The sequence below is a fragment of the Pteropus medius genome, unplaced genomic scaffold (assembly GCF_902729225.1).
Source record: "Pteropus medius unplaced genomic scaffold, Ma_sr-lr_union100, whole genome shotgun sequence".
In the NCBI taxonomy this organism is placed as follows: Eukaryota; Metazoa; Chordata; class Mammalia; order Chiroptera; family Pteropodidae; genus Pteropus; species Pteropus medius.
The window spans coordinates 5,347,621-5,363,102 of NW_024350924.1; the positions used below are offsets into that span (position 1 = coordinate 5,347,621).

The following is a 15,482-nucleotide window of genomic DNA, read 5'->3' on the forward strand; positions in this document are numbered from 1 at the left end:
CAGAGGAAATCTGTATGGTTAGTAAATAAACAAAAAGAATGTTTAATCTCTTAAGGCAGTTGCCGAATAAGTACACGAGATGCCTTTACATACTTAGCGTGTTGACAGAAGTTTAAAACCCTGATGACAGGTGTGGATGTAGGCACGAAAGATGCATACGGTATGATTCCATTCATATGAAGTTACAGAACAGGCACCACTGAGCTGCGTTGCTTAGAAATGCGTTACTTGGTGAACACTTTTTTAAAAAGAAAGGAAATCATCACAAATGTCAAGATGGCGGTTACCTTTGGGGGTGGAGGGAGGGAGAGACTTAGGATTTTTGGCATCCCGGTAATATTCTGTTTCTTCACCTGGGTGGGTTTACTTTACTATTACTTGTTAAACTTCACATATACATTTTATGTACTTTTCTGTAGCTTTCAGAATAAAATAAAAACGGGGTAATGGTCAGTTATGTCAAATGTTGTCGATAGGTCAGTGAGAGGAGAACTGAGTCTCGACCATTGCGGTTAAGCAAAGTGAAGACCTGATGACACAGCTGACGGTCTCGGTGGCGTGATGGGGGCAAAGGTCTGACAGGAACTGGCTCAAGAGAAAGCAAAAGGAGAGGAATTGGAGACCGTGGATAAATAGAACTCAGGGGAATTTTTATGTAAAAAGGAGAAATATGGTAGTGACCGCAGGGGGTGTAGAAAGCTTTCCAGTATATAGAGAGAGTATCAGGAAAATACAAAGATAAATTTTTTTGGAATGCAGAAGGCAATGGCGTAGGTTGGGGAGGGAAGAGAACTTTTTACATGTATGGGGTTACATTTCTGGGGGGAGAGAGGAAGCGAAAATTTATAACGCTTACATTTGTAAAGAGAATTAACCTTAAAGCTACTTTATAAGTCTTGGAAATTTGTATGTCGGAATCACACATAACATTTCATATCTGTTAATGGAAAGAATCATGAACCATCTTGCTCAGCAGTACTTTGCAGAAAGAGAACGTAGCCCAGAGGGCTTGAGTTCTTGTTTAAAATTGTACCATTAATCGAAAGCTAAGCAGGGTCGGGCCTGGCTAGTACTTGGATGGGAGACCACCTAAGAAGACCAGGTGCTGTAGGCATAAATAAACAAACAAATAAATAATAAATAAATAAATAAAATTGTGCCATTAATAGTAATCCCAGATGAAAACACTGCGTTGCTCCTCTCCTTTGGATAAGTACTCTTTTTATAGTAGTATCTGTAATATGGTTTTTCTTAAATTGGGTTTTATATAGTCATTGTGTTTTATAGTAGAGTTTATTTGGATAATATTTCAATTAGCCTTTGCTGCATAACAGACCAACCTAGAACTTAATGGCTTAAGATAATGATTATTTAAAATATTATTTCTCATGATTCCATGAGTCAGCTGAGCTCAACTGGGACGGACCACTCATGTGGCTGCAGTCGCTGCACCCAGCTGGGCCGGGGGAGGGGGTGCCAGGTGTCCTCACCTGCATGTCTGGGCCCTTGGTGCTGTTTGTTGGCTGGGGTCTGTCTGCGGTCGATAGTCCAGCCTGGACTTTCACGTATGGCGGTGGGGACATTCCAAGCAGGTAAAGATGAGAAGTCTAGACTCCTGAACTTGAACAGTATCACATCTTCCACATTAAATTATTCAAAGCAAGTCATAAATCCAGTCTGGATTCCAGAAGTGAGACAACAGGCTCCCTCTCCTGATAGGAGGAAGTGCAAAATATTGTGGCCAAGGTTTTCCATATATCAGATAATTAAAATTTTAAAACTTAATCATTGAATTTATTTTCTAATGTTAATTTTTACTTACTGTGGAGCTGAAAGCTCTTGATTTGGGGAAATCTAGCAATGTAGTTTTAGTCAACATGAAAACAAAAATTTGGCAATGAAAAAAACACATTAAGAAAGAGGAAGTTATATTTTCTAGATTTCCTATCTTTCGTGATGTGAAACAGACAAATATTTTTATAAAATGGATAAAAATAAGAGGAAATAGAATGTAGTAGGATGTAATATAACTAAAAAGTCAGAGCAATTAAGTTTCCCATGAGTTAATTTAGAACAGCATATTGCAGGCACTGTGCTGATGACATTTGTGTAAAATTCACTTGATTTATTCGACAACTGTCCATTGAGTACCTACTGTGATTCTTACCCCATGCCAAGACTTGGGGCTGTCACTCTGAACCAAGTAGACGTGGCCCCCACACCTCGGATGGGAATCGGGAGGTTCTTCAAAGAAACCCTCTGAGCCAGGCCCTGAAGGATGAGGAGTTAGCTGAGGTGAGAGTGGGAAGAGGACTAAGACGTCTTCCAGGGACAGGAATGGCTTGATCAAAGCTGAGTGAGTGCAGAGAACATTAAAAGAGTTGACAATGTATGATGGCTAAAGCCCAGAATGTGAAAGGGTTGGGGCAAGAGAAGCTGGAGGGGTAGAGTCTGAATTTTATGCCAAGGATTTGGGAAACCATGGATGGGTTTAGAGGTTTTTGCTCAGATTACTGTTTTAGGAGAGTCACCGCCTGCAACTTGGGTAAGGGTAAAACCAAGAAGAAGCTTTCGTTTCTAATGTCCGTAAAAGTATTGAGTCCTGGTTGAGTATAATTCGATCTAATGTAGCAGTGCTGCCGTTATACCTTGGATCTGAAAGAAAGATTTTTAGAATTGACCCTTGGACAACTTGGATTTGAACTGTGCGGGTCCATTTACATGCAGATTTTTTTCAATAAATATATAGTCAGCCTTATTCTGTCTCCAAAAAATATGCAGGTAGCTTCTTTCGCCTGTGTGGTTTGACATCATCATGACCAAAGTCAGTTTCATCAGTCATTTCTTTGGGAATCAGGAGGGGTCCCCAAGACTTCCCTGGGTTTTGCATTGGGGCTTCATCTAACTGCGGATCCAAAATAGTTGTTTTTCATCACGGTTGGGAGTCCAGAGATGGAGGGCCTGCTGTACGCATTGTCCTGTGTCATTTTACATAAGGAACTGGAGCTTCTGTGGATTTTGGTATCTGAGGGGGAGGAGGGGGCAGGGGGGTGGTCCTGGAACCAATCCCCATGCGTACCAAGGGATGACAGTAGTAAGTTCTGGGGGAGTCAAAAGGTATATGAGGATTTTCAACTGCTTGGGGTCAGTGCCCCAACCTCCCCCCTCCCCACCCCATGTTGTTCAAGAATCAGTATGCTTTAACGTGAATTCCTTAATAGGGAGAAATTTAGTGCTCTGTTGCTATAGTGAATTTCATTTAAACAGTTTAATTTTTTTGTAATTGCTTGAAGAGAATAATGGCTAAGAAGAAATATGCACAATACTTTAAGCCTTAAGTCTTTTATTCATTTATCTAAAATATTTCATAATATTTATCCGCATTTTCAAAGCAGAGTTCATTAAAAGAACTTTTAAAAATTGTTTTTTGTCTTTTTATTGTCCTTCATGCCTCTAGTGGAATGTCAGTTTCTCTTCTTTAGAAAAGAAAAAAATACTTAAGATAAATACGTAAAAATGAAGTCTATCATTGGATTTCTCTCTCCTTCAAGTGTTAAGTAATAATAATTAAGGTTTAAGAGAGGAATTAACTGTTGTGTCTTGGAGAGTTAAGCTTTCTTTAACACTAAAATTTTTTAGTCTTTGTAGTTTTTAATTTTATAGCTCTCTGTAGCTTTTATTAAAGTATATTCATCCTACGTTATTTATTGTCCTACTTTCATACAGGAATGTTAACTCGCCTAAAATTTTCTGAACTTCATTCTAGTAGGTACAACATATTCAATAGTCTGTTTCTCCCATGTGTTTTCTATAGACTGAATGTTCTATTATTCACGATATTTTGTAAGCTTGGAAAGCACTTTACAACCTATTTTTTCTTTTTCTTTTTTAGGCACAACAAGGGCCCCCAGGGATGGGGAAGTCCCAGGGGTGGACTATAATTTCATTTCTGTTGAACAGTTCAAAGCACTGGAAGAGAGTGGAGCGTTATTAGAAAGTGGAACGTATGATGGTATGTCCCCAAATATTGACAGCAACAGCAACCCAGAAGAGTACCTGAATTATCGCCATTATTTCAGAGAGAATTTGATTCGTGAAATACCATTTTTTAAAGTTGTTTTTTTTTCTGTCGGTCTTTGGGAAAATTTTCTTTTGATTAGGATATTTGTAGTTTACTAGTTAAAATGGGATTAAACAATAAACAAAAGCATTTCATTATAAAGTTGATTGTGATCAATATACTAAAATTATTCAGACTGACCACTTTGCAGATTTCATAGTAATTCACATTTATCGTATGAACTCAGCAAGTGTTTGTAGTTGCTTTCTGTTTGTGATTGAGAATTTAAATACTGTCCACTTTTAAAAATCTATTTATACCTTGGCTAGCTTGGAGAAAAAAGAATAGAGATTGGGGGAAAAAACAACAAAAACAGGATAATTGGTTTTCATATCTCTTTCTTCTACCCACTTGATTCTAAGAAGTACAGATTTCAGATCAATTTCAATTTTTAAATAATTCTATGTTGGATACTTTTCCCCCACTTATCTCACACTCTTCATTGGCAAACTTATCCACCACTCCCATAGTGCCCTGTACTGTTCCGTCTTTGCTTTATCATACTGTTATAATTTCCTTTTTCACAAGTTCTGTGAAGGCAGACGTCATATCTTTCTTCTTCAACATTATCCTTAGTGCCTAGAGATGCTGTTCAAGAAATACCTCACCTTGATTTCAACATAGCCAACAGATAGCTCTTGTGTTCTATCCAAAAGAGTAATAATTCTTTATAATTTCTCTCGTTAGCTGTACCACGAGTTCAAAACAATGGAGTCATCATTTGCTTTCCTCCTTTTTCTCACAGTTCCCATCTAGTCTGTTACCCAAACCAGTCGTTTTTTCCTTCATAGCAGCCTTCTCAGTGCTTCTTGCTCTCATCACCTCACGGCTGGCCCACTGGACTAGCTCAGGAAATACTAGCTCAGTATTCCCCAGGCACAGCTCTGGTCATGTCTCTCTCCTCTTCAGAATCTTCAGTGATTTCCTTCTGCCTGTTCATTTTAGTCTCAGCTTCCCTTTCTGGTCCTACTCCCACGAGTCATTCATTTACTCATTTGATGCTTCTTTCATTCATTCAACAACCCATTTATTAAGTACCTACTACATGCCAAGCACTATGAGAGGCACTAGAAATACTGTGAAGAACAATACTGAAATGATACTGCCTTAATAAATCCTATATCCTATTGGGGAAGGCATTCGAAACACTAACAAACAAAATAACTATAAATTGAGATGTTATGAAGGAAACAAAAACAAGGGATTTGATGAAAACAGTAAGAATGTCTTATTTAGATCAAGTAGCCAGTGAAGACTTCTCAAAGGAAATGACAGCTACTTATTTTTTCATTCTTATTCAAATAGCCTACTCTCATTCACCTCCCTCTTACAGGCAACCATTCTGATGTGTTTAATATGTATGTTTTGTTTGTATGTGTTCTTGCAAAACGTGTCTTGTGTACATTTATTTATTTACATCTGGACTGCGTTCTAGATCTCATTCAGTTTTTAACTGTTTTCATTGACCATTCTCCTAGTGATGACTTCCAGATTGCCTCCAACTGCCCATCATCACTGATAAAGTTACAGCCAACATTCTCACACATGTCTTCTTATAGACCTGTGTGGAACATATACCCAAGAGCAGAATTGTTGGGTTATGAGGTGTTACCTCTACTTATCTGATGAAGTGGTTTTGAATAGGGGAGCTCTGCAGTCTGCTTTCCCACCAGCAGTACATGAGGGTTTAATTCCTGTAGCCGCTATAAGAATGACTCCACATCCACATCAACGCTTGGCGTTATCCAGCTTCATAGTTTTGCCAATCTGATGGTTGTAGGAGTGGCATCTCATTTTAATTTTAGTTTCTCTGCTAGTGAGAGTCTGAGCATCTTTTGCTTGTTAGTTTTTCGGATTTCTGCAAATTGTCTATTCATTTGTTTTGTCTGTTTTTTTAATGGGATCTCAATCATGTTTAAATTTGCAGACATTTCTTAGATACTTGGGTATTTATCTAGATAATAACCCCCCCATCGGAGATAGATGTTTTCTTCCATTCTGTCACCTAATAACCTTGTCCTGTGTTTCTTCATTAAACAGAAATTTTGATTTTTATCTATCTGATTTATCACTGTTTTCCTTACGACCTATGCTTTTGAAATTTAAGAAGTTCTTCTCTGCCTCAAATCACAGTTATTCTCTGACATTTTCTTCTGTTAAGTGTAAGAACACAATATATGACACCGTGACATATTGCATACTATTAATTACTTCAAAGGAAATTCAATTCAAATATCAATTCAGATATCAATTCAAAGGAAATGCAAATTGCAATCACAATCATATGCCATTTCACATTCATCAGATTGATTGATAGAAATTTTTAAAGTTTGGTAAATGGAAACTCCCAGACAAAGCAGGCAAGAGTATAAAATGGTACGATCCCTTCGGAGAACATCTCGGCAAAGCTAGTGAATTTGAAGATGCATATAACTCTGACCCAGCCGTTCCTTCTCTAGATGCCTCCTCTGGGAACACCCTTGTCTATGTGTATATGTAGAAATGTACCCGAGTATTCATTATAGTAGTCACTATTTGAAACAGTGAGAGAATAGAAACAACTCTCTTTTAGTAGGGGAATGAATAAAATGCATATTAATTTGTTCATAAAAATGGACTATTATATGGCAGTTCAATGAATTAGCATCTTCATGTATCAACAGGAATAAGTCTTCAAAATATAAATGAGTAAAAAGAAAGTTGCAAAAGGGTATGTGTAGTATACTATTTAGGAAAATATATGAAATGTTATAAAAACACTTTATGGAGCTTTTATGATCAATATTACATATGCTATGTATGCATATACATATATCCTAGATATACGCAATATACATGAAAATGACACATGCAAACCTCAGGATAACTCAGAGAGAGAGTGGGAGGGATGGAGACAGGACGTTAGGGCTTCAGTAGTAAATGTGAGCATAAGTGGTAGGTCCTTGAAGGGGGAAAAGAGGGAGACCTGAAGGAGTCTGGCAAAAGTTAATATATGGAGGTTGTGTAAATAAATAGATAAGGATATTTCTAAGACTATTTTCTGTGATCTTATATATATTTAAAATATTTAATAGTTGCTGGTTCTATTATAAAATTTTAAAAAAAGAAAAAAGCCTTCAGAAAAGAAACAAAAAGAAAAGGAAAAACTCCGAAACAGCTTCAAAAAGAAGAAAATCTTTCTGTTAGTAACTATATCCAGAGTTCATAAACCTTGTGTTTATATATCTTGCCGTACCTGTAATCTTGATATTTACCAACAACTCAAGAAATATAGACCTAATTTACTTATAAGCAATGCATAGTATTAAAGCTAACATTTTTTTTTTAAATGAGGAAACTGCCAGAATTTATTATGAAGTCCTAAAATCTTATCAATGATTATGGATAACAATCATAATATCTTGAATTTTCACACTAGAAAAACATTAAACTTCCTAGAATTAGATAGTAATTACTAAGAGTACACAATAAAATGTGTTTGTAGTGAAAGTACAATCCTTAGAAAAAGTGGACTTTTTATTTTTGTCATGGTACATCCAAATTTCTGTGTAGTCTGACTATTGAACATCATGCAGGAAAAATTGAGATCCTAGAGCATTCTTTTCCCGGCCAAACCTGGATTTGGAGCATTTCTGTGCCCTTTGCCCCAGTTTGTTTGGTTTGTTTTTTTTTTTGTTTTGTTTTGTTTTTTGTCTGTTTGTTTGTTTTTGCTTTACTTATGGGCCAGAAAGTTTTTAGAGACCCTCTGAGTCTGCTTTAATAGGAATCTTTGCACCCATCTGCATGACGCAAGTAACTCCACGTCAAATGTGGATAGGAAAGCAAGGGAGTAGTTGAAGGGGGGAGAAGCAAGAAGGCGTTGAAAAGCTTTTTAGTTTGATTTCATTGTTTTGTCCTGTGTATTTTAATGGCAGTACTGCCTAAAGTCAAATTTCCAAAGAGTTCATCTTAATCCTTTCCCCTTCGCAGAATGTACTACTCAAGGTAAACTGTTACTTGTAGATTTGCCTCAGTGTTCTGAAGAACGTTATTTATTTATTTATTTTTTTACAACTAGGAAGAATAATTGGTTATATACCCTATTAATTTACCTTATGTGAATGAGCATCTTAATTACCTCTTTAGGAGCCAAGGAATTTGAGTAGAAGTTGTGATTTTTTTTAAAACAATAAAAGATCATGAGTATTTTACTCCCTAAGCATGTTTATCTTCCTGTAATATTAGCATAGTGATTGATAGAACGTCAAAACGAGTAGGAGCCACAAACTGTTAATGCATTAGACCCGCTGAGTGCTTTCCCATTGTATTAGGCTGCCTAATGAGAGCTACGTGACAAATTGAGATGATATTCAATTTTCATTCTATTCTGGAACATTTTTATTGCAAAAATAACAGATCCTCAAGACTTAACATATTAAAGTATTTCTTGCTTTCCTGAGAGTTAGCCAGTATTGAATTATGCTAATCATGTCTCTATTTTTTCAACAAATTGTCAGATAAAATAACATAATTAGAATGCCTACGAAAACTTTTAAAAAGCACTTTTATATAAACAGCCTACATTGCAACAGACTGGTTAGTTCTTAGCTTATCTTTTGCCCACGTATTTCCTCATTTTATCAAAATCGTTCATTGTGTTACACATCAGAACATTTCTGAGTTAGTTTTCTTCTTCTACCTTTTATTTCAGTCTCACACAAGAGCATTAATGCATTTCAATTCACAAATTAGGCCCTAGTTGAAAACCCACGCAAAGCAAGCCCTTTTGGAATAAACAACATACTTATTATATACATATATGAATTCATATACGTGTGCGTGTATGTGTGTATACATATATTCAACTTTCTGGCCTTAGTACAAATAGTATTAAAATGTTAGATAATGTATAGTGATGGGCACTTGAAAAATTAGTTCTTTTTGCTCTTTTCACCTCCCCATCTCCTAAGAAGAAGTATTTTGTCCTTCTTTCGGCCAGCAATGGGGATTCACAAACTTCAGTGGAAGCTAACAGGGCAGAGACATATACTAGGTCCTGTCTTTCTGACTCTCAGTTCAACACTAGTGCTTCCAGCTGCTGTTATTTTGTCCACTTCAGGAAATTTCTATGGAACTCCCAAGCCTCCAGCGGAACCCAGCCCTTTCCAGCCTGATCCAGTTGATCAGGTCCTCTTTGATAATGAGTTTGACACAGAATCCCAAAGAAAACGAACTACATCTGTCAGCAAGATGGAAAGAATGGACAGCTCCCTTCCTGAAGAAGAAGACGACGAGGACAAGGAAGCCATTAATGGCACCGGAAGTGCAGGTTCGTAAACAGGTGAACAACTTCTCACTGCTCTTCCAGGTTGACTTGAACATGACACTGAACTGGCAGTAGTAAAGTTTTTCACAAAGCATATGCACAGTGAGTGTCGAGATTCTAATACTCTTTGTAAAGGTTTTGTGTGGAACAGTGTATCTCTGTCAATCATCTTATAAGCTGAAGCGAGTTGCCTCAGATGGCAATTTTGATAAAGCAGTAATAATAAGCTATCATTGGTAATAATATAAGATGCTGTTACTCTGATGCTTAAAAGATTTGAGATTCGTTTCTAATGCTGGAATATAGGAATCTTACTGGCTTAAGTCCTACTTTACAGAATATGAGAAATACGTAGATGTTTTAAGATATAGCCTTCAACCAAAACAAAATACAGAGATTTGGAAATAGGCTAATAAACTTTATCTGAAAGGTTTGTTAGCAGTGCTTGCGTTATAGTTCAGAATCACTCAAGGAAAATTTCCGAACTTAACTCATGTTTGCATTAAATGCAAAACCAACAGAAATTTAGTGGTGGAGAATCTTCTCCTTCCGAGTACCCCTAAATAATGTGATTGCTTAGGAGATTCTTATAACAGAGAGTATGAATGGGAAACCACAGAATCACAGCAGAACTAATTTCAGCGCTGTTTATTATAAGCCACCGAAACACTACAATATAATCTTCGTAAGAGTCAGAATTTTTGCTGCTTTCGTTCATTGTTGTATCCCTTGCACCATAAACAATATCTGGCACATAGTTAAAAAAATATTGATACCCAAAAATGAATGAATTTGATCACATCCCCAGATTTGCAGAACCCTTTATCATATCATTTTCCCAAAGCATTCTGATGTTTTTCATCAGTTATTAATTTGCCATGTAGATTGTATTTATTGTTTTAATATATATATTGTTTGTGTCCCCCTCCAGAGTGTGAGTCCTGTTTTAACGTCCTAACATCTCACGTGGTTATACCACATAATATATTTGATGTTTAGTGAGTTACCCCCGGTATATTTTGGGGGAAAACACCTTTTCATTCTGGCTACTGTATTGAGAATGGGCAGTAGGAGGCATAGGTATAAACAGGGATGCTAGTTAGGAGGTTAGTGCAGCCATTCAAGTGAGAAATGGTGTTTTGGAGCCAATGAAAGCATGAGAGGTGGGAAGGGGCCTGGGCTGGGGACATTTGCTGGCAGACTGGATATGAGGTGTGAGAGAGCAAAGGCAAAAAGCACTCCAGGCGATTTAACTGGGAAAATGGATTTATCGAGATAAGAAAGGTTTTACAAGGAGTCCATTTGGGTTGGAAAAGGTTAGTGGGAGCTCAGGTTGGGATATTTAAGTCTGAGATGTCCGTTAGACTTCCTCCTGGAAATGTCACATTTGAAGTTGGACTTAAAAGTGTCCGTTCTGGTTTGAAAATAGATGTTTGGACAGCATCGGCAGTTAGCTTGTATAGCAGTGACACCGAATGAGATCCAAGAAAGCGAGTGTCGAAAGAGAAGAGAAAAGGTACAGGGCCTGAACCCTGAGAAGGCACCCTAATAACCAGAGATCGGGGAGACTGGGAAGAGCCATGAGATAGAAGGAACAGCAGCGGGAGAGGGCAGTGCCCTGGAAGCCAGGCGAGCAGCGTGGTCAGCCACGTCAGATGCTGCTGACAGCTCACGCAAGAGGGCACTGAGCATTGATCGTGGGATTTAGCTATGCGGAGGTGATTGGTGACCTTGAGAACAGGTGTACTGATGAGAGATCAAAAGTCCTATTGGCGTGAGTTCCAGAAATAAGTGGAATGGTGGAAGCGAAGGTAGCAAATATAAACTCTTTCCAGGAGAGAAATGGGGTGGTTGCTAGAGGGGCAGAGAATTGTTTATTTTTAAAGAATGAAGAAATAACTTGCGTTTCTGTGGATGAGCACGATCTTCTAGATAGAGAAGATGGGGATGCAAGGGAGAGAGTGAGAGTTGCTCTAGGCAAGAGGTGATGGGATATAATTTATAGTCAAAGAGTTAGCTTTCTCCAGAAACACTTCCATAGTGATGACAGGTGGCGCGAATGGGTGCCATTGCTGTGTAGATGTGATGGCGGGACTTTGCGGAAGTTCTCTTCTGCTTCTGTTTTTCTCAGTGGACTAGAAACAAGGACATCACATGAGATTAGGGAGAAGGGAGCAGTAGTGGAAGATTTTAAATGAAGCAAAGTATGAAATAGTTACCTAGGAGAGAGTCAGAGTGAGTAGGCTGAAGAAACGTCCTGTGATTGTCAGACATCATTAAATGCCCTCTTGAGGTTAGTGATCGTGAATTAAAAGTGACCTAGTTAGTGTGGCCAGTGCCCAACGACGTGTGCTGCTGTAGAATAGATGGAGAGTGAGATTTAAGCAGAATTATGGTTCAGCCAAGCAAGTATAATAAAGGATGAGACAAAGGAATCAGGGTATTTACAAGGGAGCGACTACGGTGGCTGGTCATGGAATGGGTGTTGGGTAAGTAGGACAATGAGGAGGACATGGCGAGGGTGTGGATGGGGATGAAGGAGCAGAAAAAGGCAGCAGGGTTAATGGATGATAGAGCTTGCGTAGATGAGAGGCGGATGGGGTGGAAATACTACAGGGAGTGCGATGTGATGCTGTGTAAGGCCTCTTCGAAGATTCTCTGATTCTGAGGCACTGACAGCAGTTTGGAGTTATTACAGTTGTGTTACCTTTAAAGTTCTAGAAACAAGTTTTAAGTGCATGAATTGCGAATTCCCTAGACAATAACCAAATTTTAGTATTCTTACCTACGTTATGGACTTTGAGACTCTAAAAGGGTTTTAATATCACCAACAGAGAATTAAATTATAGTCATTTAATAAAAATCTTTTGAGTGTAATTTTTTTAAAAATTAGTGTCGTTTTAAAGACCTGAGTTAAATGTATCTGAGGCAGCTTGATATGGCAGTTAAGACCACACACCACATAGATTTGACTCCTGGCCTGACTGTTCATGAGCTGTGTAACCTTGAATAAATTAACCTTGCTGTGCCTTAGTTTCCTCATCTATAAAATGAGAATAGGAATAATATATACTCATAGGGTTGCTGTGAGGATTATGAGTTAATATATATAAAGTGCTTAAGGTAGAGCCTGGATGTAAAAGGACTGTGTAAGTACCGTTACAGCTGTCACCATTAGTATTCTGTTGATGACATGTATTCAGTATGTACTGAATTGATACCAGTGTTTTTTTTGTTTCTTTCCCAGACTGGTATCAGAGGTGTGCTATCCAGGGTCAGTGTCACTTAGCACGTGAAGAAAATTCAGTATGTTTATTTATGGTTTTCAAAAACTACAACCGAATGGGGACACAACAGGAAATTTGCAATACTTGGCATTTTATTAGAAATGAAGAGGGCTGTTTGAGGAGAGTATAAATTTCCCCACTTCTCATGCTTTTCTGTTTTGAATAGAAAACAGAGAGAGGCCGTCCGAGTCATCTGATTGGATGAAGACCATCCCAAGTTACAACCAAACAAACAGCTCCATGGACTTTAGAAATTACATGATGAGAGACGAGAATCTGGAACCACTGCCCCCAAACTGGGAGATGGCCTACACCGACACTGGGATGGTCTACTTCATTGAGTAAGCGAATGTCTGTATCTCCCCTGACGGGCCCTGTCACTGTGAGGCTTGTCTGAACAGGTCTGAACATAATTTCTCAAGGCTTCCATTTCTTTTTTCTCTCTTTAAAAATATTTTTCATACACATTCTAGTTGATTCTTAATCTGCCTTTTTCTCTGGATGGTTTGTTTGTTTGTTTGTTTTTCCAACCTCTGGTTTTATTAAAAAACAAAAGGATTAAAAACAGATTTGTCACTAATAATGAAAAATGTAAGGACTAAAGAGAGTTTTGCTTTGCNCTTTTTTTTTTTTTTAACTTTTGGGTGTATCGTCCAACTTAATGAGCATTTTAAGCACTATCATCATTTGCAGGGGCCTATTTCTTAGCTAAGTATTTTTAGTTCGAGAGCTTGAGTTTGATATATTTAGGCAATATAGTTAAATAATATAGAAGGAAAATATCACTGATCCTCAGAGTTTTTGATATAAAACCAATTCACACACAAAAAAGTATTCTGTGAAGAAGCACTATTTGTGTAAATGTATTTACAGAGATATAGAATACCACATGGATTCAGTCAACCTAAAATTTTGTATTGCTTGCACCTGAGAATAATATTGTATAATTCTTTAGAAGTTTATCATGAAGTATTTTCATATTCTTATGCAGCTGTAAATTCTCATCTTTAAACTAATTTACTCAGGTAGAATATGAATGTAGTGAAGTTACAGAATATAATAAAATATTGAGGGCTGGGTAGTATACTCAAAAGAACATATACTTAGAATTGAATTAGGAGGGAGAGATTTGAATGTATTTCCTCAATTGGTCCCAAATTCCACATCCTTCCCACAGAGTGAGTATCTTGCTGTATCAAGTGATATTCTAATGTTTAAAAGACAGATTTTGTGTGCATGGTGTTCTTTTCACCATAGATGGTAAATTATTGATTATGTTATACATTTATATAAACATTAATGACCAGGATTATACATAACAGATAAAAATCCGGTATACTCTTCTCTGGACAGTTTAAGGTATTTTTCAAAAGTAATTTAGACTTTTGACTTTCATGCCGACTTTAGAGTAGAACTAAACCCTCAAGTAAGATGTAGGGTCACTAAAAGTGACTGGAATATGTTTAGAAGCAGATTATGAGACATTGATAGTATTTCACCCTGCAAACAGGGATAAGTTAGTAAATTACAGGAGTGGGGAATTTATACAAGAAATGTCTTTATAGACAAACATTATTAAAGTGGATTAAAGGACTAAATGTAAGACCTGAAACTATTAAACTCCTAGAAAAAAACATAGGGGAAAGCTTCATGACATTGATTTTGGAAAGGCCTTCTTGGATGTGACACCAGAAGCACAAGCAACAAAAACAAAAATACAGAAATAGGACTTCATCAAACTTAAAAACTACGCAGCAAAGGAAAACATTCAATAGTCGAAAAGCAACCTACCAAATAGGAAACATTTGCAAACCATGTATCTAATAAGGGGTTAATATCCAGAATGTAGTTGAATATTATCTGCTGTTGGATAAAGCTCTCTTGTTTGCTAAAGCTAATGTGTTTGGTCTGTGACGGCTGCTGTGAAGTCATGCATCTTAAAGAGAATGTTAATATTAGTCTTTAGCTGTTATGTTGTGGGTCTAGCCTCTATGGGCATACTTTTACCTTGGGAAATATTGGGTAAAATCCTAGTGGATTGCCTACTTGTGCTATGTAAGCAGTAACAATTTTGGATCATTGAAACCAACGTTAAGCTTTTCTAAAGTAGCAATTTCGAATTGGGTTTAGCAAGATATGTCCATGATCCCCATCCCCCGCCCAACAGTCTGCCTGTCGTTAGGCTTCTTTGGAGTCCTAATCCTTTTTATTTTAGTAAAATCGATTTAACGAGTTTTAGTTTGGAGGGAATTATCTCTGACAGAGTAGGAACTCAGACTTTCTAAAAACAATCCCAGTTTCTCCTACTTAGGTTACCTATTAGCAGATAGGAGGTAAGCCTGCAAAGAGTGCTTCTACCACAGTCTACTAACTAGTGTTATACCTGGCGATGTGTAAGAGGGGGCTGCATTGTAGCTGGCTCCCTAAGTAGCTCAGGAGTAAAGGTATAGAAGATATGATCAATTCCCTGAAACCATTGGCTTCATTTCCTAAGAGTTGTCAGTGTAGAGATTAGTGAGTTAATCTTATGTTAAAGACACCCGAGAAAAGATAATTTGTTCATTGTTATCCTCGTACTGCTTTGATAATTGTTATGGTGCGAACGATTCTGAGACCCACGGAGCCAATTGAGATTAATTATGAGCCTTTATTAGCCGGCTGGCGACTGACTCTCTACCATGCAGGGTTAGAGGAGATCAGCCCCGAGCTTTCAGAGGAGGCAGCTGATAAAGCTTAAGACCATATCCTGGTGGTCTCCTAAACAAGCAAG

General features: G+C 37.6%; 1 protein-coding gene across 2 annotated transcripts in view; it reads left to right on the plus strand.

Moving 5' to 3' along the window:
* Positions 1–15,482, plus strand: part of MAGI3 (membrane associated guanylate kinase, WW and PDZ domain containing 3) — a 176,985-nt gene that overhangs the window by 107,170 nt on the left and 54,333 nt on the right. For both annotated transcript variants that reach the window (XM_039841229.1, XM_039841230.1), the window contains exons 3-5: positions 3,893–4,012; positions 9,219–9,428; positions 12,879–13,053. In XM_039841229.1, the coding sequence (XP_039697163.1) occupies positions 3,893–4,012; positions 9,219–9,428; positions 12,879–13,053 (505 nt within the window). The remainder of the gene's footprint in view (positions 1–3,892; positions 4,013–9,218; positions 9,429–12,878; positions 13,054–15,482) is intronic.